General features: G+C 42.4%; 1 protein-coding gene across 14 annotated transcripts in view; it reads left to right on the top strand.

Annotated features, from left to right (window-relative positions):
* Positions 1–25,551, top strand: part of TACC1 (transforming acidic coiled-coil containing protein 1) — a 120,591-nt gene that overhangs the window by 60,705 nt on the left and 34,335 nt on the right. For 7 of the 14 annotated variants that reach the window (XM_019440740.2, XM_019440744.2, XM_019440745.2 and 4 more), the window contains exons 2-3: positions 1,863–2,049; positions 3,000–3,115. The exons of 3 other annotated variants lie outside the window; for them this stretch is intronic. In XM_019440740.2, coding sequence (XP_019296285.2) covers positions 1,889–2,049; positions 3,000–3,115 — 277 coding nt within the window. In that variant the 5' untranslated portion in view covers positions 1,863–1,888. The remainder of the gene's footprint in view (positions 1–1,862; positions 2,050–2,999; positions 3,116–25,551) is intronic. 4 more of the 14 variants (XM_053901066.1, XM_019440743.2, XM_053901063.1 and 1 more) reach the window with 1 other exon arrangement.

The raw sequence follows: 25,551 nt of genomic DNA, 5'->3' as shown, positions 1-25,551 counted from the left end.
GAACAGGATGTAAGAAGACATAGGTGCCAGTTACTAATTTACATGGGGCGGGGGGGGGGGGGGGTGGTGGTAATATTATTTCCAGGCAACAAAACACGGGTCAAATCCAGGAACCTGGGGGAGTTTATAACCTGAAGGTTTATATGGTGAGCCGTAAACCTAAAAATACAAAGAACTGGATAATGTTGGGGTATATTTCATGACTTTAAAAAAAAAAAAAAAAAAGACTCCTGCGTACTTCCCATCCTTGTAGTCTCCAGAACAATCCTGACAGTCGTGTTTCTCTCTGGAAAGGAGCTGGATGAATTCTAAAGCATCCTGACACCCTAATCCTTTTATCTAGACTTCAGGCAAACCTCTGCCTTTCTGTTATGGTAAGACTAAGTTATCTTATGGTAAGATAACTACCCTGCCTTATCTTACAGTATATTTGCTTTTGTTTTTGCTATCAAATGTGTAAGACAGTCATGACTCCTCAGCATGACTCCCCTTTTAGGGGAGACTGTCTCTTGCAGTTTCAGCATGACTTTGTTCCTAAATTCTGAAGCTGCTCTCTCTGTGAGAACCTGCAACCACCTCACAGATTCACGGCGACTCTGGGAAATTACAATAGTACAAGAAATGCCTTATCCAGGCAAGGAGATCATGAAACCTGGTGTTTGGTTTGTGTCTGCCAGCTTCCTTGGTGCATTGGAGATTCTGAGGCGAGCGATCCCTAAACGGAAAATGAAGAAAATCCGAGGAGAGCTCTTCTATTTCCTTCTGCTTTCAAACATAAAGAGGGTTTTTATTTTGAAGGCTGCCTTCACCAGGCCTGTTGGCATACTTCTGAAGCAGTAAACGAAGTCAGAAATCAAAGATTTAGACGAAGTTATGAAGAGAAAGCCTCAAAAAGGAGAATGGGAAGCCGATCAGGCTGTAATTTCACGGGGGTAATTTAGCACCCTTTACCAAAGACCTGGCCCCAGAGCGTCCAGGAGTGCGGTTTGGGGAGGGACAAAGCATCTACAATTCCAGTCCTTGGCTCCTCTTGTAGCATTGCTGAGGAATTTCCAAATCCTGGGAGTGGTAGAGTCGGAGGTGAATAGGCCGAAATCTTCCACGCTGTCAATGTCAGGGAGGGGTAAAAAGAACAGGCAACTGCGGCCTCAAAGTTTTTTGTTTTTTTTTTTTAATAAGGGGCTTCACTTCTATGCGATCTAATGTCACAACGCCATTAAGTCACAGTAGCAAGATGAAAAAATAAGGGAAAGAGGAAAAGCCCAGCGTGCACGGACCCAGGAAATGGATCTTCCCAGCTCCCGCCGCTCGCTGAGCTGTTGGGGGCGCCTGGGTGCTCTGCCCGCCGGAGTCGCAGCGGGGCAGCCCCCTGCCCGCAGTCCGGGCGCTACCAGCACGGCGCCGCGGCGGGGGGATCGGGCGGGAGCGCCGCGGACTTCAAAGCCCCGGCGCCGCCTTCGCCCCCGCCCGCGCGCGCGAATAGTACGGTCCAAGGGGGCGGCTCCTGGGGCGCGGCTCCCGCGGCAGCTGATGCGCGCCCCGCCGGCCGGGAGGCGGGAGCCCGAGACCCCAAGACCCGAGCCACCCGGCGCCGCGGGCCGGGGCCCTGAGGAGGCCCCAGGAAAGGCATCTTCCCGGCGGGAGTCGCCCGGCGCGGGGGTGGCCGCGACCGCACCGTTGGGGAAGGAGGACGAGGAGGAAGCGGCGCTGACTGCCGGCCGAGAGGAAGCGCTCCACCCGGGCCCCCGACGGCGCTCGTTTAACCACATCCGCGCCTCCGCTGGAAACGCTTACAGGCGCCTGTCACCCGTTCCCTCCATTTTGAAAGGGAAAAAAGGCTCTCCCCCTTCCCCTACTCGTAGGAGCTGGAGCCGGAGGAGCCGCGCTCATGGCGTTCAGCCCTTGGCAGATCCTGTCCCCAGTGCAGTGGGCGAAATGGACCTGGTCCGCGGTGCGCGGCGGGGGCGCCGGAGAGGACGAGGCCGGAGGGCCCGAGGGCGATCCCGAGGAGGAGGACTCGCAAGCCGAGACCAAATCCTTGAGTTTCAGGCAAGTACACGCATCCCTGCCGAGATGCAGACGTGCTGCCATCCATCCATCTGCGGCTCATTCTGTGTGCGTGTGTGTGGTCGCTCACCCGCGTAACCATTATCATGGCAATGCTGCGTCCCTGCCCGTAACCGGGTCCCCGCTGTGCATTCGAAAGTTCAGGATGTTTTGTCCGGTATTACCTTTCCTCCGTTTCCGTATGAGCTTTCAGAACCTAACCCGGAATCTGCAGTCTTCCCGCATCCCGGTCTGCTTCAGTCACTTTCTCTAAGCTTCGATCCCCCAGCCCCCGCCCCTACACACAAGAGTGTCATTGATCACACCGGTAGAACTTGGGGCCCTCCCTGTGGAGAAGTCGCTCCCAGGCCCTCCTGGTGTCCCCTTGTGGCCCGAAAATGCAGCCTTGGTAAAGAAGGTCGCGTGATGACAGGCCCCTGGCAGCTGGTGAGAAATGGTGGTCTTTGCTGAGCTGCCACCGAGTGATTGAGGAAGGCAGGTGACAGCATTCTCAGCCTCAGGCCGAGTGAGTTCCAAACAGGTAGAGGCCTGCCAAAGAAAAAGGCATCATGGCGAGAGCTGGCTTAATTTTAGGGGGAGAGGGCAGTCTTAATTTTTAAACCTATGAGAAAGGATTCTTTTAGAAAAGGAGTCTGTTGGAAAGCGCTTTTGGGGGGATGTCAGAAGAAAGGATGACCTCAGAAATAAATGGTGATGAGAAAAGCTCCGGAGGATGGAGGAGATATTCAGGGAGACAGGATGCCAGACAGAAGGCGGAGGAGGGCCCTGCGAGAAAACCCGCAGCAGCTCCCACAGGCCAGTCCTTGCTGAGGACTAGTGGGTTGTAAAGTTAGGCAAAAATGCTGGACTTTAGCCTTTTCGGATATGTAGGTTGTAAAGGGTGTCGGAAATACCGTTGAAAGTGGTAATTCCTCATTTTTCCCCCTTGGCAGCTCGGATTCAGAAGGTAATTTTGAGACCCCTGAAGCTGAAACACCAATCAGATCACCTCTCAAGGAATCCTGTGATTCATCATTAGGATTGGCAGCACCGGGGGCCAAAACCCAAGGTAAAGGAAGATTTTCATTTTCTGCCTCTTTTGTTTTAAAGTTTTGAGAATGTAAATGAGGGAAGGAAGAGTGTTACCTTAGGACCATTTAAAAAGCTTTTGATCGAGTACTTACTAAGAAAGAGCTGTTTTAAGGCTCCTGGCTTATTTGAAATATTTTTGTTTGTTTTAGGAATATGGTTTTCTTCCCAAGTGGTTTGTACATTTGCAGTTTGAGATTATCATTATCAAACATTCCTGCTGGGCCCTTCCCCCTAAGCCCCGAAAAACCAAAAATGTATGTAGTAATGCAGAGGTGAAGGTATGTTTAGATTTGGCTTCAGATATTTCTCAGGCTAAGTCACTTTCTTCAGGGGTGTGTGTGGCTGGAGACAAAAATTATATGTAAGAGTGGACCTTTTTAGATATGAAGGAATCTTAAGCTGTTTCAAAATTGTTCACTTTTCCTTCATCTATATAGGAATGGTGAGCCTCTCAGTCTATCTACAGAAACCTGGCACAGAGATGGTCTCCTAGCCCCTCAGAGCTCAACCTTGAGCCTGCCCTTCAACTACAAAAGCTTCTGATCCATTTAATTAGTAGCAACCTTTTTTGTCACACAGCCAGTTTTGAGTAAAATTTCACCTGTCCTGATAGAATCTGTTTATCTGTTCAATAGAGTGCGCTGTGATTCAGCAGTGAAAAAGTCTTGCTCTCACTGAGCTAACGTTATGGAGGGAAATGGATCTTTTAAAGGTTAAGCAAGATACACATGTCAGCTTGTCTTAAGTATTATGGAAAAAAATAAAGCAGGGGAAGGAGGTATAGGGTGCATGGCGTAGGGATAAGAGATGCCAAAGGGTAATTAGGCCGAGCCTTGCCAATAAGGGAACTTGAGCAGAGCCCTGAAAGAAGATTGAGGGAACAGCCTTGCAGATTCTTGGGGAGAGAACCTTTCCAGCAAAGGGAATGGCATCTGCAAAGGCCTGAAACAGGACCAGCCTGAGATGGCGTGAGGCCCCATGGTGGGAGGGTTTTGAGGACCAATGAAGAAGCCAGTGTGGATGGAGTGGTGACTAGGAAGGGAACAGTAGGAGCTGAAGTTAGATAAAGGAAAGTCTGGAACACTTTGTAATGATGCTTGGATTTTCTTTCTGAGTAAGATAGGAAGCCATTGGTGTGTTATCTCCCCAGGGCTGCCTTGACAAAGTAGAAACCCACAAACTGGGTGGGTTAAAACAACAGAAATAAATTCTCTCACAGATTTGGAGGCTAGAAGTCCGAAATCGAGGTATCAGCAGAGCCACAGAGCCATGTTCCCTCCTAAGGTTCTAGGGAAAAATCCTTTCTTGTCTCCTCTAGCTTCTGGTGGTGGCTGATACTTCACGATGTTCCTTGGCTTGTGGCAGGATAACTCCAGTCTCTGTCTCCTTCATTACAAGGCCATCTTCTTCCTGTGTATCTCTGTGCCTTCACATGACATTCTTTTAAGGACACCGGTGATTAGATATAGGGACCCTCCTAATCCAGTATGACCACATCTTAACTTGATTACATCTGCAAAGGTACTATTTCCAAATAAGGTCACATTCTCAGGTATGGAGAGTTAGGGCTTCAACATATCTTTTTGAGGGATGCAATTTAACCCATAACAGCGCTTTGAGCAGAGAGATCATGTTTTGACATCCTTTTAAAGAGACATGAGGCGCCTAGGTGGCTCAGTTGGTTAATCATCCGACTGTTGATTTCAGCTCAGGTCATGATCTCACAGTTTGTGAGATTGAAGCCCGTGATGGGTTCTGCACTGAAAGTTCGGAACTGGGAGCCTGGTTCGGATGCTCTCTGTCTGTCTGCCCTCCCCCTGCTTATGCTGTCTATCTCAAAATAAACAAATAAACATTAAAAAAAAAAAAAAAAGGCTACTTAACTGTTGTCTGGAGAAGAGACTCTAGCATGGATGTTGTTCTTCCATGTTTTCTCTTTTCCAGTGTCTGCCAGTGTCATCCTTCAATAGAGCCAGGTTATCCTGTTAACTAGTTTTTGACTTGATTATGACTTTTTTCTCCTAACGGTTACTGTATTTTATTGCTTCATAACTTCCTTACAGGTTGCTTGGGAAGTCAGGTTCTCTGTGAAAGACTTCATGATGGAGCTGGAATTATTGGTTCACTGATAATAATAATTATTACTTTTGTGGTTTGATTTTGCTTTGACTTGGGAGTTGTCTAATGCGTTTCCCCTGCTGAGAATTCAGCCATACTCTCAACACACCCTGGGTAGCCTCCCTCCCTGCTTTTTTTTCCACCCTGGGTTGCTTTTCACCATTGTTTTAGGCAGAGACCGCATGGGAACAGGCAGGTTTATATATTGGAGAGCTCACATGTGGCGCTTAGCTTTGCACACGGAAGATGCACTTGTTCTTCAAAGCTTCCTTTTTCTTCTGTCAAGATTGGCAGATCAGAAGAGAGATTTGAAAGCTGGAAAGAACTATTTTGAAGTTTTCCCATCAAATTTAAGTAATGCTCATGAGACCCATAAGTAGCGATTTGAAAGTCTCTTTGAATGTCCCTCAGCTTGGGATGCTCCCTTCCTCACCATTCTGTCAGCTCCTAGTCTGATTCATCTTGACATATTCTTCGCTAATTGCATAGAGGCTCCTATGGCTCAGACCCCCCAGAGCCATAGAGAACCAATTGTTTGGTCCTTCCTGTGCCACTGACTCTTTTTTTACATGTTTTGGTAACTTCTAGCTCACACTCTTTTTCTCTCTTCTTTTGAAAGATTTCTTTTTAGAGAGTCATGGACCAGGAAAGCTGTGTGGAGTAGATAATGATTGGAGACCATGTATTTGATGGGGTAATGCGGTAGGGTGTACAATCTAGGAGACTACCACCACATATTAAGAAATCTTTAAATTTGGGGGGCGCCTGGGTGGCTCAGTCGGTTAAGTGTCCGACTTCAGCCCAGGTCACGATCTCACGGTCCGTGAGTTCGAGCCCCGCATCGGGCTCTGGGCTGATGGCTCGGAGCCTGGAGCCTGCTTCCGACTCTGTGTCTCCCTCTCTCCGACCCTCCCCCGTTCATGCTCTGTCTCTGTCTCAAAAATAAAAAAAAATAAAACGTTAAAAAAAAAAAAAAGAAATCTTTCAATTTGGGGTTTTGTTTTGTTTTTAATGTTTATTTTAGAGAGAAAGAGAGAAAGGGCAAATGGGGGAGGGGCAGAGAGAGGGGGACAGAAGATCTAAAGCAGACTCCATGCTGACAGCAGAGAACCTGATGTGGGGCTTGAACACACAAAATGTAAGATCATGACCCAAGCCAAAGTTGGATGCCTAACTGACTGAACCACCCAGGTGCCCCTGGAGCCTTTAAATAATAGGATGATTGTATATCAGCCTGGTAGTATTCTGCCTTTGAGAGCTCCTTCTGCCCAACGTGTAGAGTTAGCCCAGAGTCTTGTTGATGGCCTTGTTATACATACAGAGTAAATATAAAAATACAACCAAACACAGGTCTGACCAGGGAAGATATCAGTGGACCAAAATTCCTGGAGACACATTTCTCGTTGAAGTCTTAACTTCTGAGCTTGGATGGTCCTCTTTCTCCGAAATTGTTGATTATTTGGCTCCTGATAAAGTTAGTCTTTCATATATCTTTGGTTCCAAGACATAGTGGGATAGCAGGTAGAAATTATATAAAACTGTATCATTTTGGGGGATTATTTATGAGTTAGTCAGGGGTTAGAGTTAACATACATAAAAGATACTGGCTTCCTCGTATATTATGGTCCCCCAATGTATGGGCTGTATCCCACCCCTACTTCCATATGATTCTTTGAACGCAGGGAAACATCTACACCTATTTGAAGTTAATTTTCTTTTTATTGGAAGTTGTTGGGGACTTAACAGTATCTGAACTCTGTCTTAACACTCCTTAAGACAGAATTGTATGCCAATCTAGGAATGAAACAATGGATGAGGTTGTGGGGATTTTTTTAAGCCACAGACAGAAGCTGGCTTCGGACTAACTGGTAAAATAAAAGTTGAGCCAAAGAGGTTCCTTGAAAATACCAGAGTGGTGGCTGTAATATTGGGGCTGGTAGTTCTGTGTTTGCTATCTGTCTGCCTCCCCCAACAAAGAGTGTTTAAGCTGCTGCTGTTACTGTATTTTCTTTTTGCTGGGGGATGTATCAGTGAGGAGATGGCACGTACAGAGGACTTCTGAAAGGTACAATCTCAAGTTCATCCCCTCCCCACTTTTTTTTTGTGTGTGTGTTTATGGACTATGGTTTTGTCCATTGTCTTAGACTATAAAAGCTGCAGTGAGTGGATGTCCTGTGCTACTAGAAGCTACTAGAAGCCTCTCTGTCACACATATACCTTTATATGTATATACATATACATGTATGTATATATGTATATACCTTTCTTTGAGAAAGAAAATCTTAATTCATGCTGAAGCTCTGGTGTGTGCCCTTGGAACAACTAGTTAAATCTACCCTGTTTGATATGTTAATTAGGTGCCTTTTCAAAGACTCACTGTAGTCCTCCAGAATAGAAGGAAAGAGATAAACAGGATCAGTCCACAGATGTTTACTGCTGGAGGCCTGGTGGGGAATGCAGAGTTGTTTATTGACACAGTTTTGGTAGTCTCGATCAGGAATCAGCAGACTGTGGCTCACAGACCAAATGTGGCCCTGTCTCTTGCTCTGACCGATTATTGTTTTGTCTGGGAGCTAAGAATTGTTTTTACATTTTTAAGTGCTTGAAAAAATTTGTGACGTGTAAAAATTATATGAAATTCAAATTTTAGGGCCCGTAAGTAAAGTTTTGTGGGAATGCAGCCACACTTGTTCGCTTAGGTGCTGTCTGTGGCTGCTTTCACACTAAAACAACAAGGTTGATTACTTGGAACAGAGACTGTGTAGCTGGCAAAAGCCTAAAATGTTTACTGTTTGGCTCTTTACAGAAAAGTTTGCTGACCTAGATCCACACCTAGGACAATTTTGATAAAAATATAAAGCTTAAGTAATTTGGGAGAACTTTTCAAGAAAGGAGCAAGGCTATATACATGATTAATTAACATGAACTGTGGCACCTGGTGCCGTTAGTGCAGGCCTGTATGCTTAGGTTAAGACTCTAGGGAAAGGCTGATTTGGGCTGGCTGTTTGTCTCCCTTACAAAACACAAATGTCATTGGTCTGTCAGTGTACTTGCTTTTTAATTGACTGTGAGATCCAAGGAGTTATGAAAAATGGAAATTAGAGAAGAATGAAGAGAACTTGGGAATCATTTAATAATATAAGTACAAATATATAACTTTTGACTTTTGCCCATTAAGTGTTTTTTAATAGTTTTAATTTAATTTAATAGTTTTAATTGGGTGTTTTAGAATTTATTTGACAGTTGATATGGTATATTGTTGGTATATGCTGTATGATTGAAATGGTATATTTATTGGATTGTTTTAGACTGTGCATATGTAAGACCTAGAATGCAGATCTTGTTAAAATGTAACACTTAGGTTTTCAATTCTAAGGCTTTGGGTCACATGTACAAGAAAATATGCAGGGGCACCCAGGTGGCTCAGTGGGTTAAGTGTCTAGCTCTTGACTTGGGCTCAGGTCATGATCTCAACAGTTCGTGAGTTTGAGCCCCATATTGTGCTGTGTGTTAGCTGTGCAGAGCCTGCTTGGGATTCTCGCTCTGCCCTTCCCCTGCTCATGTGTGCACACTGTCTCTCAAAATAAATAAGCTTAAAAAAAAAAAAGAAAATACTATACAGACATTTTTCATTAGGTATTTATTGAAGTGTTCCAGTAAAATTCATGAGTATGGTTCTCCTAAGGATTTAGTTTAACATCCTCTCCCTGCCCCTACCACAAGGATTGCTTTATTAGAATTTCCTAGAAATGATGGGACTAATAAGGACCCTTAATGTTACCTAGCCCAAAAGTTTAACCCATGTGGCTCCTTTGACAATATCCCAAACCAATACTTTTATTTTTATTTTTTAATTTTTGATGTAATTAGTTCTTTCATAGTTTAAATTTGTATATTCTATTATTATAAGATCTTTAAGGCTTGGAAACCTCAGCAGCATAATACAATTCTGTGGTGTTTTTTTTTTTTTCCCAGATAACATTTTTAGCTCTCAACTTGGGAGATTCCTACTAGTTAGTAAATGGGATCAGAGCCATGTTTCTTTGTTGGTTAATTTATAGCAGTGTAAATGAGCCACACAGAGAGCTTCTATGTGGTGTTCCACCCAAAAAAGAAAGTCTTCTTGGGGAAAAAGTATAGTTTTTCCAGCAGACTTCTCAGGAAGTGCAGAACCACAATATTTGAATAAAAAACTTAGGAGCAGGGGTAAAGTCTCCCTGCTGAAAGTAAACATTTTAGGGGCATCTGGGTGGCTCAGTCGGTTAAACATCCGACTCTTGATTTTGGCTCAAGTCATGATCTCGCAGTTGAGGAGTTCGAGCTCCACTTTGGGGTCTGTGCTGATGGTACAAAGCCTGATTGGGATTCTGTCTCTCCCTCTCTCTCTGTCTGCCCCTCCCCTGCTCATTCTTTCTCTCTCTCTCTCAAAATAAATAAACATTAAAAAAAGGAAGTAAACATTTTAATAACTGTAAAGCAGTAAATGTTATAATGGTTAAACTCACCTTAGACTCATACTTGCCAGTTTGGGGCTTACCTGAGCAGCAAATAAAGTGATATAGCTTACTGTGATAGTTTCTGGTGGTGCATGTGTGTGTGGGAGGGGCAACCCTTCCAAAATTATGTTGCTGCCATTTAATGTTCCACTTAAAAAAATGTATGTGGTCTAAAGCCGTTTAAACATTTAGGTTAAAGAGTACTCATAGTGTCTTTTTCAAGTGAGCAGTAGCAATGTTCATAGGAAGTCCTGGCAGCATAAGCCATTTTGTCACAATCTCCTAACTCAGGTTAGTGATATGAAAGCTACTGGTTTATCTACCCAAAACAAAACAGCTTGGTGGGGCTGTGATAAATGACAGTTGCTGAATTGCCTGAAAACTGTTAGCATTGGGCCTAGAAAGGGATTGCTGTTTCTAAGTTCAAGATCTCACTCTCTCCTTTGCTTGTACATGAACCTGATTTCATGAGTTTCCACAAACATGATTGTATCTCCAGGAGTTAGATTGATAATGGCTGAATGGATATTTCATTATTTCACAAATGAAAAAGTGTAATTTGACAGTTCTGTTTGGCAGATACAGATATATTCCTAGGCAGTCCAGGTGCCTTCTTTCCCATGTCCTTGCTGGAAATATAACAACAAATTACTCATCTCCAGCTTTCCCACTAGAAGACTGCCACCTAGCAGACCATTGTCTTTCTGTTTCAGCTGAGTTTTTCTGTTTGTTTGTTTATTTATTTATTTTATTTATTTATTAGAGACAGTGAGTGAGAGTGGGGGAGGGGCAGAGAGAGGGAGAATCCCAAGCAGGCTATGCTTTGCCAGCACAGAGCCCAACGTGAAACTCGAACCCATGAACCGTGAAATCGTGACCTGAGCTGAAACCAAGATTCAGACACTTACCCGACTGAACCACTCTGGTGCCCCTCAGCTGAGTTTACTGAATTTGATGGGAGCAAGTAGGCTTCCCCCCCCACCCCCCTTCTTTTCAGCATCTTACTTGATTTTAGAACAGTGATGCTGTGAGATGGGACACATATAATCTCCATTCCACAGATTGGGGCCAGAGTCTTTACTGCTTGTGGTAGAGTGGGGTCTTAAATTTAGCTTTTAAGATTGCACATCCAGAGCTTCTTGGAACATATTATACAGCTTCTCTCCCCCAGGGAATCTGTGATTTTCTGTGATTCTCTTCACTGATTGAAGAGAAAACTTTTCAGAGGAACTGAAGGTTCTTAAAATGTTTCCAGGACAGAGTGTGTGATGGGGGAAAGCATCCTTTAAGGTATCCTGTTAAGTGACAGTGATTTTAAGAAAAAGTTCAGTAGGGGATATATATTCCATATTTATTAACTTTGCACATATATGAAGTATAAAGTGTAGTTCAGGAATTTTGAATATTATAAGTTTGCAGCACAATTTAGATATAGAGCCTGAAGCAGGAAAGAAAAAAAGCATTACTGGGTATTCAACTTTATTGAAAACATTTTGCTTCCTTAATGCTTAGCTTCAGCTTATCAGTGAGAAATAAAGAGGGAAGGGACATATTGAGTAGTAACTTTTGCTTTCTCTCTCCACATGTGAGTTGCGTGGGGGAGAAGAGGTAGGTACCTGGAGATGTATGCAGCCTCCTGGGACTCTGTACCTATTTTGGGTTAGAAAGAAGAGTTTCTAAGAGGCCTGTATTAGTTATCTATTGCTGCATAACAAATTACTCCAAAAGTTATTAGTAGCTTAGAACAATAAACATTTCACATAGCTTTCATAGGCCTAGAATTTGGAAGCATTTTAGCTGGGTGATCTGGCTTAGGGTTACTTGTGAGAATGCAGTCACAGTGTTGGCTGGGACTGTAGTCATCTGAAAGCTTGACTGGGGCTGGAGGACCTTCTCCTCAAGTAATTCACTACTGCCTGGCAAGTGCTGGCTGTTTGTGGGAGGCCTCAATTCTTTACTATGTGGATGGACCTCTCTCTCTATTGGGTGGCTTGAGTGTTCTTCTATACTGGCAGCTGAGTGACCAGAGTGAGTGATCCAAGAACAAGATGGGAATTGTAATGTGTTTTGTGACTTAGCTTCAGAAGTCACGTTGTTATTTCCATAATATCTTTTTGGTTAAACGGGTCAGTCCAGGGACATGAATGCTGGGAGGTGGGATTCATCTCACCTGATAAATGGCTCCCTCATTGGGTGCCATCTTGGAGGCTGACTAGTACAAGACCATTTTCTACTTTTTAAAACTTATACCAAAGGGTATAATTTCAAAGACTTCAGCCTTTTTTATTACTTTCTTCCTCTGGGGCCTCTTCACTGCTTTATCCACCCCTTCCTTTGGCTCCTTTTCTTAGAGTACAGGAGCAGAAGCGACAGGAGAAATAAGGTGGTCTTCAACCAGGGTCCCTCTCCTATTGTGGAAGTGTCTCATGTGCCTGGTGAATCTGTTGCTGTTGCTTTGGCTGGAGGCTCCTCTCTCTTTTCCTTTATCCTGCATCAGCCCCCAGCTCCTGTGTGGGCGGTTGCTACTTTGTGAGAGAGGCAGTTGGTATTTCGAATTCTCCAGTAATTATTTCTGAAGAGATGCACATTATGGTTGTTTGGCAGCAACGGAGTGAAGTTACACAATTTCACATCTCTGCAGAGGAGTCCCATCTGTTAGCACGTGCCCTTTCTCTCTGCTCCTCCTGCTGCAGTTGTTGGGGATGGAGGAAAAGTCCTACAGGGAGAGCCTTCTACAGTTTCTGTCTATGGTGGAGGATTTCTAATGTATTTGAAATGTATCCTCAAACAAATCCAGATGGTTCCGAAACTCCAGGACATCTCATCAGTGAGAAGACTTACTCGTTGTTGGATGGGTTTCTGTGGATAAGGTTTGGCTGCCTGGTGGGCAGACAGTCTTGATTGGTGGGCCCCTCCATCTAACTGTATTGTGATGTTGGCCTTCAGAGGATAGGGTTTGGGTCTCCTTTTTAAATAAAATAGCATAACATGCTGGTTTGGAGATTTGAAATATTTTCTTCACCCTTAGTTCAAGCTTTTAAAGCCTGTCCAGTGGCTTTCCAGATTACTCTTTACCTGTGGAGTCTTATATTTTAGGATGAGCCTCTGTCAGGAGTTAGAAGCTTATCTCTGGAGAACACGGCATCTGGCGTTGTGTCTCTTACAAAAAGCAATTAAACTTGCCCCCGCCCCTACCAGCTCCTGAATAGTGTTTTATTTGGTGTTTTTTTGTTTTTGTTTTTGTTTTGTTTTGTTTTGTTTTTCTTGTGTAGGGCCCGGAAGAGGAGGTCTGGCCAGTTTGTTTGTTGTTGTCTAGGTTTGGTCAGGGGTGGGTACGTGAGGGGTGGTGTTGGATGTTGATGTTTTTCTGCTTTAAGTAGTGATATCTTAAAATTCTGGCTACCTAAGAGGATGTTCTGCATTTTCCTGCCTTGACTCACCCACTTGGAATCCTCTCCTTACTCTCATGCTCTGGATGACCTTGGGGCCCCACTGGTCGTGAGGGAACGTGAGCTCTGCAGCCTATACCCTGAGGTTCTACCCAGCATTCCGGGAAGAGACCTGCGTGTGCTGTTATCCTGCCCCTGGGTACCACATCGTGTCCACTTCTACTGCATTTTAAGGCCTGTGTCCTTGACTAAATGGCCTAGAATGTACATATATAAAGTATATTTCAACTTTGGGGTAATCAGAGGGACTGGGAATTCAGAGACATGAAACTGAAAAAAAAAAAAAACAAAACCCTCGAATTTTGGCCACTTGCCTAAATGCTAATTTGTACCTTATTAACAGTCTCCTCGGGTCAGACCACTTTAGCAGGAAGGGGTGGCACAAGTGCCGGAATCACACTTCCCTCCTGAAGCCCTTGATTCCAGCACAGTAGAGCAGGGGGTGGGAGGCAAGACCAAGCCATACATTTAAGAGAGGACAGCTCTTCAAAGGGAAAGGGTCGAATGAAGAACAAATGTTAATCCTTACAGCTGTTGGTGTAGAGCTGAACAGCTTTCCCACTACTTCAGTGTACTTTTTCTGTCTATAAATGATAATCTCTTGAAAAAGAAGTCCTTTATGTGTCAGACGTTCGCCCAGCAGTGGGCACTGGTTGAGGATCACCTCTGGTTTGGGTGCTCGCTCCAGTTTTGGTGATACAAAAGGGACCAGGTGTAAGGCCCCCACAGAACTCCGTCTGGAGGAAGCCTGCCGGCTTCTATTACCAGTGTTCTTACAAGGGAATGTATGAGGGAGGTCTTGGGAGAAGTCAAATGTTAAAAATCAGAATTGAAAAGAAACAGCTCCTTCCTCCCCCCCTCCCCCCCCAAAAAAAGCGAAAAGCATTTTGAGCTTAACAATTGTTCTGTCTCTAGGATGGTTCCTATGCTTGGGTATATCTGCTGTAGGAGAGAGGAGTGATGTCATTTTTTCACCTTTTTCTGTAAATAGAATTTATCTAGCACACTGTAGGCTTCCTCAAGAGAAATTTAAAATCCCAAATTGATGTGCTAGTGAGACCTACCACCTCGCTGCAGTGTCCCTACAGGTGATACACATAAGATCTATTTACAGCATTTTCTGAAATGTAAGTCTGTGGTGTACTAGAACATTTTATTAAGAATTGCAGGAAACTCCTCCTGCTCAGCCTTTAAGCTGTGTCCTTTTTTTCTTTGTTAACAGTTTTATTGAGGGGCACCTCAGTAGCTCGGTCGGTTAAGTGTTTTGCTTTCTGCTCAGGTCATGGTCTCGCAGTTTGTGAGTTCAAACCCCACATCAGGCTCTGCACTGACAGCAGGGAGCCTGCTTGGAATTCTCTCTCTCCCTCTTTCTCTGCTGCCCCCCCCCCCGAAAATAAATAAATATTTAAAAATATTTTTAAAAAGTTTTATTAGATATAATTCACATGCCATACAGTTCACCTATTTTAAGGGCCTGCGATGCAGTGATTTTTAGTATATTAACAGAGTTGTGCAACTATTGCCTGTATCCAATTTTTAGAACATTTTATCACCCCCAAAAGAATCCATACCCATTAGGAGTCACCTCCCATTCCTTTCCCATTCCACCCCTGGGCAACTGAGAATCTAAATTGTGTCTCAGTAGATTTGCTTGTTGTAAACATTTTATATAAATGGAACTATACAGTCTATAGTCTTTTGTGACTACCTCTGTTTACATCCATGTTGTAGCATGTATCTGTACTTCAGTCCTGTTTTATTGTTGATTAGCACTACACTACATGGATATGCTGTATTTTGTTCAGTTGATAGACATATGGGTTATTTCCACTTTGGGGTTATTATGGTTAATGCTGCTATGAACACTTCCTGTGCATAGGTTTTTATGTAGATGCCTAGTAGAATTGCCGGGTCATGAGGTAACTCTATTTCTAACATTTTGAGGAACTGTCAAAGTGTTTTCCAAAGAGGCTGCACCATTTTACATTCTTACCAAGCATGTGAGGGTTTCAGTTTCCCCACCTCCTTGCCAGCACTTGCTATCCATCTCTTTGTAGCCATCTTAGTAGGTGTGAAGTGGCATCTCCTGGTTCTGATTTGCGTTTCCCTTATATCTAATGATATCGAGCATCTTTTCATGTACTTGTTGGCCGTTGGTATATCTTCGTTAGCAAAATGTTTATTCAGATTCTTTGTCTACTTTTTAACTGGGTTATTTATCTTTTCATATTGAGTTATAAGAGTATGTATTCTACATACGAGTCCCTTACTGTAGATGTGATTGTAAATAGTTCTTCCCATTCTGGCAGTTATCTTTTTACTTTTTTGATGGTATCATTTGATGTGTAAAAGTTTTTAATTTTGATGAACTTCAGTTTTCTACTTTTTCTTTTGTCCCTTGTGTCATATCTAAGAAGGCTTTGCCCAACCCACAGTTCCAAAGATTTACTCCTAGGTTTTCTTCTAAGAGTTTTATAGTTTGAGCTCTTACATTTAGGTCTGTGATTCATTTCGAGTTAATTTTTGTATAGTTTGTGAGGAAGTGGTGCAACTTCTGTCTTTTGCATGTAGCTGTGCAGTTGTCCCAGCACCATTTGTTGAAAGATTGCCCTTTTCTCTATTGAATTAATTTTGTACCCTTGTCAAAATCAATTAATCATAGATGTAAGAGTTCATTTCTGAACTTTTAATTGTTTTTTTTTTTTTTAAGTTTATTTATTTTGAGAGAGACAGAAAGCGTGAGTGGGGAGGCACAGAGAGAGAGAGAATCCCAAGCAGGCTCCATCCACACTGTCAGCACAGAGCCTGATGAGGGGTTGAACTCACAAACCATGAGATCATGACCTGAGCCGAAGCTGGACATTTAGCCGACTGAGCCACCCAGGTGTCCCTAAACTCTTAATTTTGTTTTATTGATACATATGCCTTTCCTTATGTTTGTCCTACACTGCCTTGATTATGGTAACTTTGTAGTGAGTTTTGAAATCAGGACATAGGAGTCCTCCAACTTTGTTCTTTTGATTGGTTTAGCTATTCTGGGTTCTTTGCATGTCCTTATGAATTTTAGGATCAGCTTATTAGTTTTTGCAAAGAAGCCTGCTGGGATTTTGATACGTGTTGTGTTCAATCTGTAGATAAATTGGGGAGTGTGGTCATGTTAACAATATTAAATCTTCCAATCCATGAATATAGGATGTCTTTCCATTTATTTAGATTTTTAATTTTTTAAACAGTTTTAGAGTATCTTGCCTTTCTTTTGTGAAGTTTATTTTCAAGTATCTTATTCTTTTTGATATAATGGTAAATGAAATTATTTTTTTAATTTCTTTTTTGGATTTTTCATTGCATGTGTATAGAAATACAATTAATTTTTTGCACATTGATTTTATATTCTAGGACTTTCTATATACAGGATCATTTCATCTGTAAATAGAAATAGTTTTTACTTTTTCCTTTCCAATTTAGGTATCTTTTATTTTATTTTTCCTAGCCTAATTGACCTGGCTAGGACTTCTAGTACAATTCTGAATAGATGTAGCAAAAGCTGATATTGTTGTTCTTGATTTTAGGGTAAAAGCATCAATCTTTTAGCATTAAGTATGACATTAGCATTAAGGTTTTCATAGCTGTCCTTCATCAAGTTGAGGAGGTTCCCTTCTGTGCCTAGTTTGTTAGATGTTTTTTGTCGTGAAAGGATGTTGGATTTTGTCAAATTCTTTTTCTGCATATACTGTGATAATTACGTGGGTTTTGTATTCCATTCTGTTGACATACACTAATTGATTTTCAGGTGTTAAACCAACCTTGCATTCCTTGGATAAATCCCACTGTTCATGATGCATAAATTGGCTTTTTATGTGTTGGTGGATTCAGTTTGATAGTATTTGGTTGAAGATTTTTACTTCTGTTTTCTTTTTTTAATTTTTTTTAAATGTTTATTTATTTTTGAAAGACACAGAGACAGAATGCAAGTGGGTTAGGGGCAGAGAGAGAGGGAGACACAGAATCTGAAGCAGGCTCCAGGCTCCAAGCTATCAGCATAGAGCCTGACGTGGGGCTTGAACCCATGAGCTGTGAGATCATGACCTGAGCTGAAATTGAACGTTCAACTGACTGAACCACCCAGGGGCCTCTGCTTCTATTTTCAATAGGAGATATTGGTCCGTAGTTTTTTTCTTTCTTGTGATAACTTTGGATTTGTTATCAGAGTAATATTGGCCTGATAGAATGAGTTGGGAACTATTTTCCTCTTATATTTTTTGTAAGAGTTTGTGAACAATTGATATTAGTTCTTTAAATATTTGGCAGAATTCACGAGGCTGGTCCATGTTTTTGGGGGGGGCGGGAGGAGTTTTTAATTTACCAATTCAGTTTCTCTCCTTGTTTTAGATCTATTCAGATTTTCTATTTCCTCTTGAGTCAGATTAAGTAGTTTGTGTCTTTCTAGGAATTTTTCTACTTTATCTAAGTTATCTAATTTGTTAACATGCAATATCTCATTTTTAAATGGAATTAATAAGCCCTGCTCTGCCTTTTTCACAGGGTTGATTTGAGGATCAAGTTAGGTAATGCTTTGAGGATCAAATAAGTGAAATGTTTTACTTGTTCTGAATTCTTAGTTGTAGGAAAACATAACCATATTTTACCACTGTCTGCAATTTATGCAGTTTACCATTTCTACTGTGTTCCTCCTTTGTTAATTACATTTCAGGGGAGAGGTTGTTGCTCTTGTTCCCAAAAGAATATGAACTAAGATTGGGTTCAAAGGGGAGTTAAAGTCATTTGGGGGCCTATTTCTGCCTATTTCCTGAAGAGTAGCAGAACTTCTAGATCCTATGCTGGGGATCCTATGTAGGGTCAGAGGACATCAGTGCACCATTAAGGAAATCAGTTGTGGGCTCTGATTCATTCTGCTCTCAGCTAGCACTGAGAAAATCTGTTTCCTTTCCTCTCTGAACAAATGCTGAGCTTATCCAGTCACTGATTTCCTAAGCTTTCCTGTAATCCATACCTTAGATGCACTATATTCATTCATCCCACTTCTGCCCAGCTTGCATCAAAGTAATAAAGGTTCTCTTAAAATACAGCTTAGCTGGCACACCTGGGTGGCTCAGTTAGTTAAGTGCTCAACTCTTGATTTCAGCTCAGGTCATGAACTCATGGCTCATGAGATCGGGCCTCACGTTGGGCTCTGTGCTGACAATTCAGCTTGCTTGGGATTCTCTCACCCCTTCTCTGTCTCTGCTCCTCCCTAGCTTGTGCTCTCTTTCTCTCAAAATAAATAAACATTAAAAAAAGAATTATTTCATATAATGCTCTAGAAAGTTGTCTTCATTTGCTGAATATGACGGCAAATTCAAAGAAGGAATCTCTCCTTTAGAAAGGGAAGAGAAGTTGGTGACATAAAAACTGACTCCTTAAAATCAGAAGTCCAGCAAGTGCTGGTGTTTTTTGTAAACATGTTTCTATAAAGACATGTGAGGTGGCACTCATATAAGAAGGTGGTAGTTTTTTCCCCTCACTGTTGTATTTGGTTGTTCTCTGAAGGGATTTTGAGTGTGGCTCTTGTTTCCTTAACTGCATTATAAGCCCCATGCGCTTATTTTGTGGTCTCTTCATGCCTAGTACAGTATATGCTGCAGGTTATAAGAGCCTGTGCCTGGTTGGTTAGATGATTATTTTAGAAATTATTTTGTGATTTGATTTTAGGACTTCAAGTCCTGATGAAGCTGATGGTTAAATTAATTAGGGAGTGTTGACTATTGAACATCTGATTTGGATCCTTATGTAGAATATCTTAGTACTGTGGTTTGTGGTCAATTGCTGTTATACATTTATAAAACTTCACTGTCAGAGCGCCTGGGTGACTCGGTTGAGCTTCCAACTGGATTTCAGCTCTGGTCATGATCCCAATATCATAGAATTGAGCCTCATGTCGGGCTCCATGCTTGAGATCTCTCTCTTTCTCTATCTCTCTCTCTCTCTCCCCCTCTCCTCCCCTTGCACGTGCATGCTCTCTCTCTCTCGAAAATAAAATAAAATTAAAATTAAATAAAACTTCACTGTGGTTGCTGGGCCTTCCAAGTTTGTGTTATTGTGTCTGCATATCTTTTATGTGGCCCTGAATAACAAAGACCCACATTTTGGGCTTGAGTTCAGAGGTGCAGACCAGTGTCTTGGTAACTAGGGGTCCTATTCTATAGTTGTATAGATTGAAGTTGCCTGATTATGAGATATATTACAATATGAGGATTGTACAACTGTAGGATTATCTCTCCCAGTGAGGATAGAATAAAGTAGATAGGAATAACTCCATCTGTTTGAGATATGTAGCCCAGCATGGTCACATGGGTTCATCATCTTACTTCTGAGCATTCAGAAGTATGGCACTGGAGCTTTGTTCCTAGAGACTGTCCCTCTGCTTCCTGTCTTTCAGATGCTCCCCCCCCCCCACCCCCCTCAGTGGATATGACAGCATAGATCAGTATATTTGTGTCATACCATAGCATTGAATCCGTACTCCAGACCCCTTCTTCCTTGACTTGTGTTCACACTTGGACTTTCCCATGAATGAAGAGAAATTAGATGAATGAAGATAACTCTGGAGTTAATTGGGGGACTGTCTAGCATGGTTGAGCCATGGCCTGCCTGTGCCCCAACGTAGACTCCCAACTGCCTTCCTCTCTCTCCCTCCTCTTCCCCTTGTGTGTGTGTGTGTGTGTGTGTGTGTGTGTGTTAACCATTCTGAGCCGTGGTTTCTTCATCTGTGAGATGGAGTTAAAAAATACCTCACAGGGTTGTTGTGAGGACTGAATAAGTATCTAGAGTGTCAAGCACTTACAATAATATTATAATGAGGAAAAAATTTTCAGGAGACACTTAAAAAATCACCTTTTACAATGAATCCCACCCCTTTGTCTTGGGAGGAGGAGAGGGCGAGCTGGGTTGGGGATGGAAATAGGAATCTTGCGGTGAAATGGAGAAAAAGAGAAATCGGTAAAAGGAAAGTAAGTTTAGGTAGGAAGAGATTTTTGTACTTAATAAGAAGGATTCTGGACCTCAGAATGTGTTTTATGTCTTTATATGTTTCAATTGAATAACTTTGCTTTTTCCATGTAACATGTCTTAGGAGATCCTACCCTGTTAGCACATACAGATCTACGTTATGGTTTAACCTCCCTATAGTATTCCATTGTGATGTTGCGCATGCAGTGATCTTTCAGTGCCCTGTGATACTTTAATTGCCACAGATCAGTGTGTAGGAACCAGCACTTCAGTGAACATCCTCATTCTCGTACATATGTGTATGGCCCTCTTTGTGAGCATAATTAAAATAAATTCCTAGCAGTGGCATTGATGAGTGAAAGAATCTATTCTTTTTTTTTTTAAGTTTATTTATTTTGAGAGAGAGTGAGTGCATACACGTGTGAATGAGGGAGGGGCAGAGAGAGAGAGAGAGAGAGGGAGAGAGACTCCCAACCAGGCTTGAACCCACAAAGGGTGAGATCATGACCTGAGACACAATCAAGAGTTGATGCTTAATCGACTGAGCCACCCAGGCAGCCCTGGCCATTAAAAAAAAAAAAACAAAACAAAATTCTTGTTTGTTTGTACCGTTTATCATACAGAATTTATTCTTTATTTCATTTGTTCAGTGGAAAGCACCAGGGATGTTTTGTTGTGTTTTTTTTTTTTTTTTAATGGGAGGTGGGGAGGAGGACTTACCATCTGATTGCTCACTAAAATTGCTTGCTGCCTCCAATTCATAGGTTCCTTAAAATGGAGTTTCTGTCTGTGTGTTCTCTTTAATCCTCCTTTTGATTGTATGAGTTTTTGTTTGTAAAATGCTCAGTCACCGTGCCTGACACTGTAGTCAGTACTACTTCCTCCCTTTTCTTCCCTCTCATTGTTCTCTGACTTTACCCTAGGCCTTGTGGGTGGCTGCTTGTCTGGCCCTGAATGGGGCCAGCCTAAGGCCAAGGTCACCACGCAGGCCAGCAGTTTGCATCCCCCTTCAAATCAATGTTCTTTAAATATCCAGCAGTTATTAGAGAAAAGCTCCATGTAAGGAGCCTGTGAAGAAAGATCTGCAGACTTAGGCCAAAGTTTGGTTGTCCCTTGACCTTCTGCTGCGCTCTGCACGACAAAATCTGAACCACTGTCCAGAGAAGGAAAATATTTACTCCAGTTTGTTCCTGGGGTTTGATTCTCTCCCCAGGGTGGTCTGCCTAATGTCCCGTCCTGCCACACCCGGGTGCTGGCGAGATCGGTTCCCCCACCCACTCCCACTGGGTGTTTAGCGTCCCTTCAGTCCAGTCTTGATGTCAACAGGAATGATGTAAGGGGGCTGAACTGTGTTTGAATGAAACCTGCTTGAATTTATGTTTTAATGAATGCTCCCTCTCAGAGCTTTAGTCCACACTTTAAAAAGTGCTTAAAACTGCACTTGCAACACATTTTTTTTGAGCATTCTCAAAGGTGACAAGCTTTATTCTTAGATGTTAAGATTTTTTTCCGCCGTAGCTGAAGAGTTTTTAAACTTCAGTGAGTGTAGTGATCAAAGGGGGATTGAAGTTATAACTATAAAGTAGTGAGAGGAGCCTTTTTGAGGACCCTAAAAAGTGGTCCAGAAATACAGTCTTCAAGAACAGTGATTCCTAAATGCCAGCCAATAAAGAAGGCTGTTGGATTTTCTCTGTTGGGGAAACATTTTCTTTGAGTTTCGGGGGCTTTGTGGACCCTCTCAAAATTTATCTGTGAACACTTCTTAAATTACTTACTATAAAAGTCACTCATTTTTCATGTATTGGTTCTCAGATTCTGTTTTAAGGCCTTAGAGTCAGACCTGTGTCTTCAACTTGGATGCGAAAGACTGGATTTGAGGTTAGGAAGACGCCAGGTGTATGTCTGTATGATACAGGAGGCCTGTTCAAATTTTGGCAGCTTTCTCACTTTATATGTCAGGTATTCAGGAATCCATAAAAGGGACCTCCTGTAGCTAAAGGACAGGGGCCGATGGACAGATCTAAAAGGAGCTTCTAGACAGTGTTTTACCAAAAAATTAGAATCTGAGGGGGAACAGACAAGCATGTTTGAGAGTAATGCCAAATCTGAAGTGTTAATACATGTTGTTTTCCAAGTGGTTCTGTCTTGTCTTCTCTTAAATGAGATTGTACATACGAAAGCAGCTAGCCAGCAGGTTCTCCGTGTATGTTAGCGGAGTATGTTTCTCATCCTCAAAAATACTTTGTTAATAGCATGTCACCGTCTGAGGCTTTTAAACTTTTTTGTAAGCCTGTCTTCCAACTTAATATACCTTCAACATACTCCAGTTATGTTCAACTCCAGTATGTTGAAGGTATATTACACATACACAATGTCAGGCTGCTACCCCAGTCTTCAAAATGTTGATATTCTGTGCCTTTTCTTTTGAAAATAGGATAAAATGGAGGTAAAACCTTTTTACATGAGAATAGCCTATGTCCTGAGTAAGCATAAAAAGCATCTATGTTTTAAAGCACCCCTGGGCGATTCACACAACCTTCTGTCTAGATTTAAGAGAGGCTGATAATTGAAAGGAAGAGTTTTGTTAACAGCAACAAATGTGGCAGAAGTGGAAATGTCGCTCTATTTTTGGATTTCCTCTGTGTTTGCTTTGAACTCATCTACTGATCTAATCTCTTCAGTGTCTGTGTTCACGAAGCTGCCAGGCTGTGCAGTGCTTGTCAGAATCATCCAAACTCATCAAACTCCTTTCAGGAAGAGAGCATCTCAGCACACCCTGGAGGAAGATTTTTAAGGAATACAGGAATTTTGTAAAAATAGAAGGATGAATAGAGGTAGGGCAGTTACATAACAGTGTTTGCAGATGAAAAGCCAACCCTGACTGCTGTGGCTAGAACCCTTAACTGGGAGAAGATTGAGAAGCGGAGCCTGCCGGGAAGGGTGGTGAACTTTTTGCTCTGTGGTAGTTGAGGTGTACATTCTCTTTTAGGGCAGCACTGGGTATGCAGGCTCAGCGGGCCCTGGGAGACTTGGCTGATTCAGAGTGCAAATGTAAATCAGATCTTACCCAAACCTACCTTTTTGAGTTTCCTGGTTTGTTTTCTTGTTTTACATTCTCACAACTCCCAAAACTGGTGAGCAGTCCTCTCCCACCCACTCTGTCCCACCCCGCAGTACTTTCTAGTGGTGACTGAAGATACTGGACCAAGGTGGGGTCCTCAGGGACTAGGTGCAGACTGGGCATGTTAATTTGCCTGCACTGGGGTGGTGTCTTCCAGGCGGGGCTCCTTCAGCTGTCTGCTCAGGCTGAAGTCAGTGAGGGGCGATGGTTTTCCTTCCCCATTCCACCGGTGGGTGGCTCACTTCAGAATGCAGCCGATAAAACTCCTTAATCCTTAGAGCTATGGGGCTGGGCTGGGCAGCGTTAGAACTTCTGTGTGAATGCTGAGATCCTGCTCCTTTGTTCCTCTTTGGCCGGTTTCAGGCTGCCTGCCCTGTCCCTCACGCTGTGAGGTGCTCTCCCTCTCTCCAGTTCTTAGCTTGGGAAAAGCAGTTGATGGAGATGGGGACAAGAAGGGAGGACCTAAAAGGAGTTTCTGCCCTTTTTTAACAGAGAAGATTAGGGCAGAAACCAAAAGCTAGGAGAGAGGTCAGTGAAAGGTCTCCCCTTGGCCTTTGGAAGGCGTTAGGTTGATGGTGAAGGCGTCTGCGAAATAGCGAGAAGAGGTTCCAAGAAGTGGGTGGGTGGGAGTCACACTGTACTCTCCTGTCTGTAGCCTTGCCCTCCCCTCACATTCTCTCAGGTTTGTAGGCAAGGACAGAGGAGTGGGGTGTGGGGCTCAGGGATCCCACGAGGGAGACTGACGGTGAATGTTAGTAAGTCAGTGGCAAGGAGAAGACATCGGAGAAATTACATAACAAATTTTTATTGTGATCAGCTCCCAACATCACACAGGAAAGTAGAACCTCCATATTCCCACTGCCGAGATTAAATAATTATCAAGATTTTCTCAAGACTTGCTTCCAACATTCCCTTTTTCTTCCTTTTCCTTTTGTTTTGTTAAATAAAGCAAATTCCAGGTATCGGGTCATCTGTGTCAATATGCATCCCTAAAATATTTGGACACATAACTATGATGTAATTATTAATAATATCTCATTTACAAAGTTGGTTAAAATTCAAGTTTCTTTTAATTGAGGTATAACTGATATATTAGCTTCAGGTGTATACTGTAAAGAGTCAGTATTTGTATATTTTGCAAAATGATCACCACAGTAAGTCCAGTTAATTAATATCTGTCACCACACATAGTTTCAAGATTTTGTTGTTGTTATTATGGGTATACATATTTCCAGCACTTTGAGAAGGTCATCAACCTGTAAGGTCCCCAAACCCCATAGTTTAGGGGTTTTTACCCATACTTTGGCATCATTGATTAAATCACTGGCTATTGGTGATTAGACTTCACTTCCTGCTTCCCTCCTCCCCTAAGGTGAGGGGGGGGGGGTGGAGCTGAAAGTTCCAACCTTGTCTACTGCTTGACCTTTCTGGTGACCAGCCCCCATCCTGAAGCTAGAGGGGCCACCAGTCACCTCAGGAGCATACAAAAGACACTTATCACCCCTGAGATTCCAAGAGTTTTAGACCTGTGTTGGGAACCCAGCACAAAGAACAAATGTATATTTTTATTGTACCATACATGTTGAATCTAAAAAGCTCATGGTAAGCACCAAAACTTAAAGTAAGTGATAACTGTCTGTATTTCGATATAATCGAGATTCCATTTTCTGTAACTGATTGGATGCTAGGTTATGAGCAGGGGTGCTTAGACCTGGCCTGGCTTCTCCCTGAGCCTACAGCATCTGGATACATGTAAATCTTTGCAGCGCTGGGTTTCTGGTGATGTGTTTTCATTGTCGTTTGTCTACCCTTCCCCATCAACACAGAATTCATAACAGTTCAGATGTGTGTGTGTGCAGATTTTCCTATGTATATATCTATCTACAGACATGTTAATTTTTTGGTACACTTTAAAACATTCTTGTTAAAATTTTGTGTGTAATGCAGTTGAGTTGAAAATATTTTTATTTTGAACCTTTTCGCAATTGTGCAACAGAGAAGGTAGCACAGTGAAAACTCCTGTATACCCATCCCCAGATTCAACAGTTATCAAGATTTTGCCACATTTACTATTTTTAGAAAGAAATTCTTTTGATGTATGTTAAAGCAAATCCCAGATACCATGTGTTGAAAGCTTTCTTAAGATTACGGTATTAATAATAGTTAAATGTGTATTTGAAAACAAAACTTACATTGGACATTGATAGAATTCCTGAAGCATCTG

The sequence above is a fragment of the Panthera pardus genome, unplaced genomic scaffold (assembly GCF_024362965.1).
Source record: "Panthera pardus isolate Hobbes unplaced genomic scaffold, ASM2436296v1 HiC_scaffold_13, whole genome shotgun sequence".
Lineage (NCBI taxonomy): Eukaryota > Metazoa > Chordata > Mammalia > Carnivora > Felidae > Panthera > Panthera pardus.
This window is presented reverse-complemented; position numbering and strand designations above follow the sequence as displayed.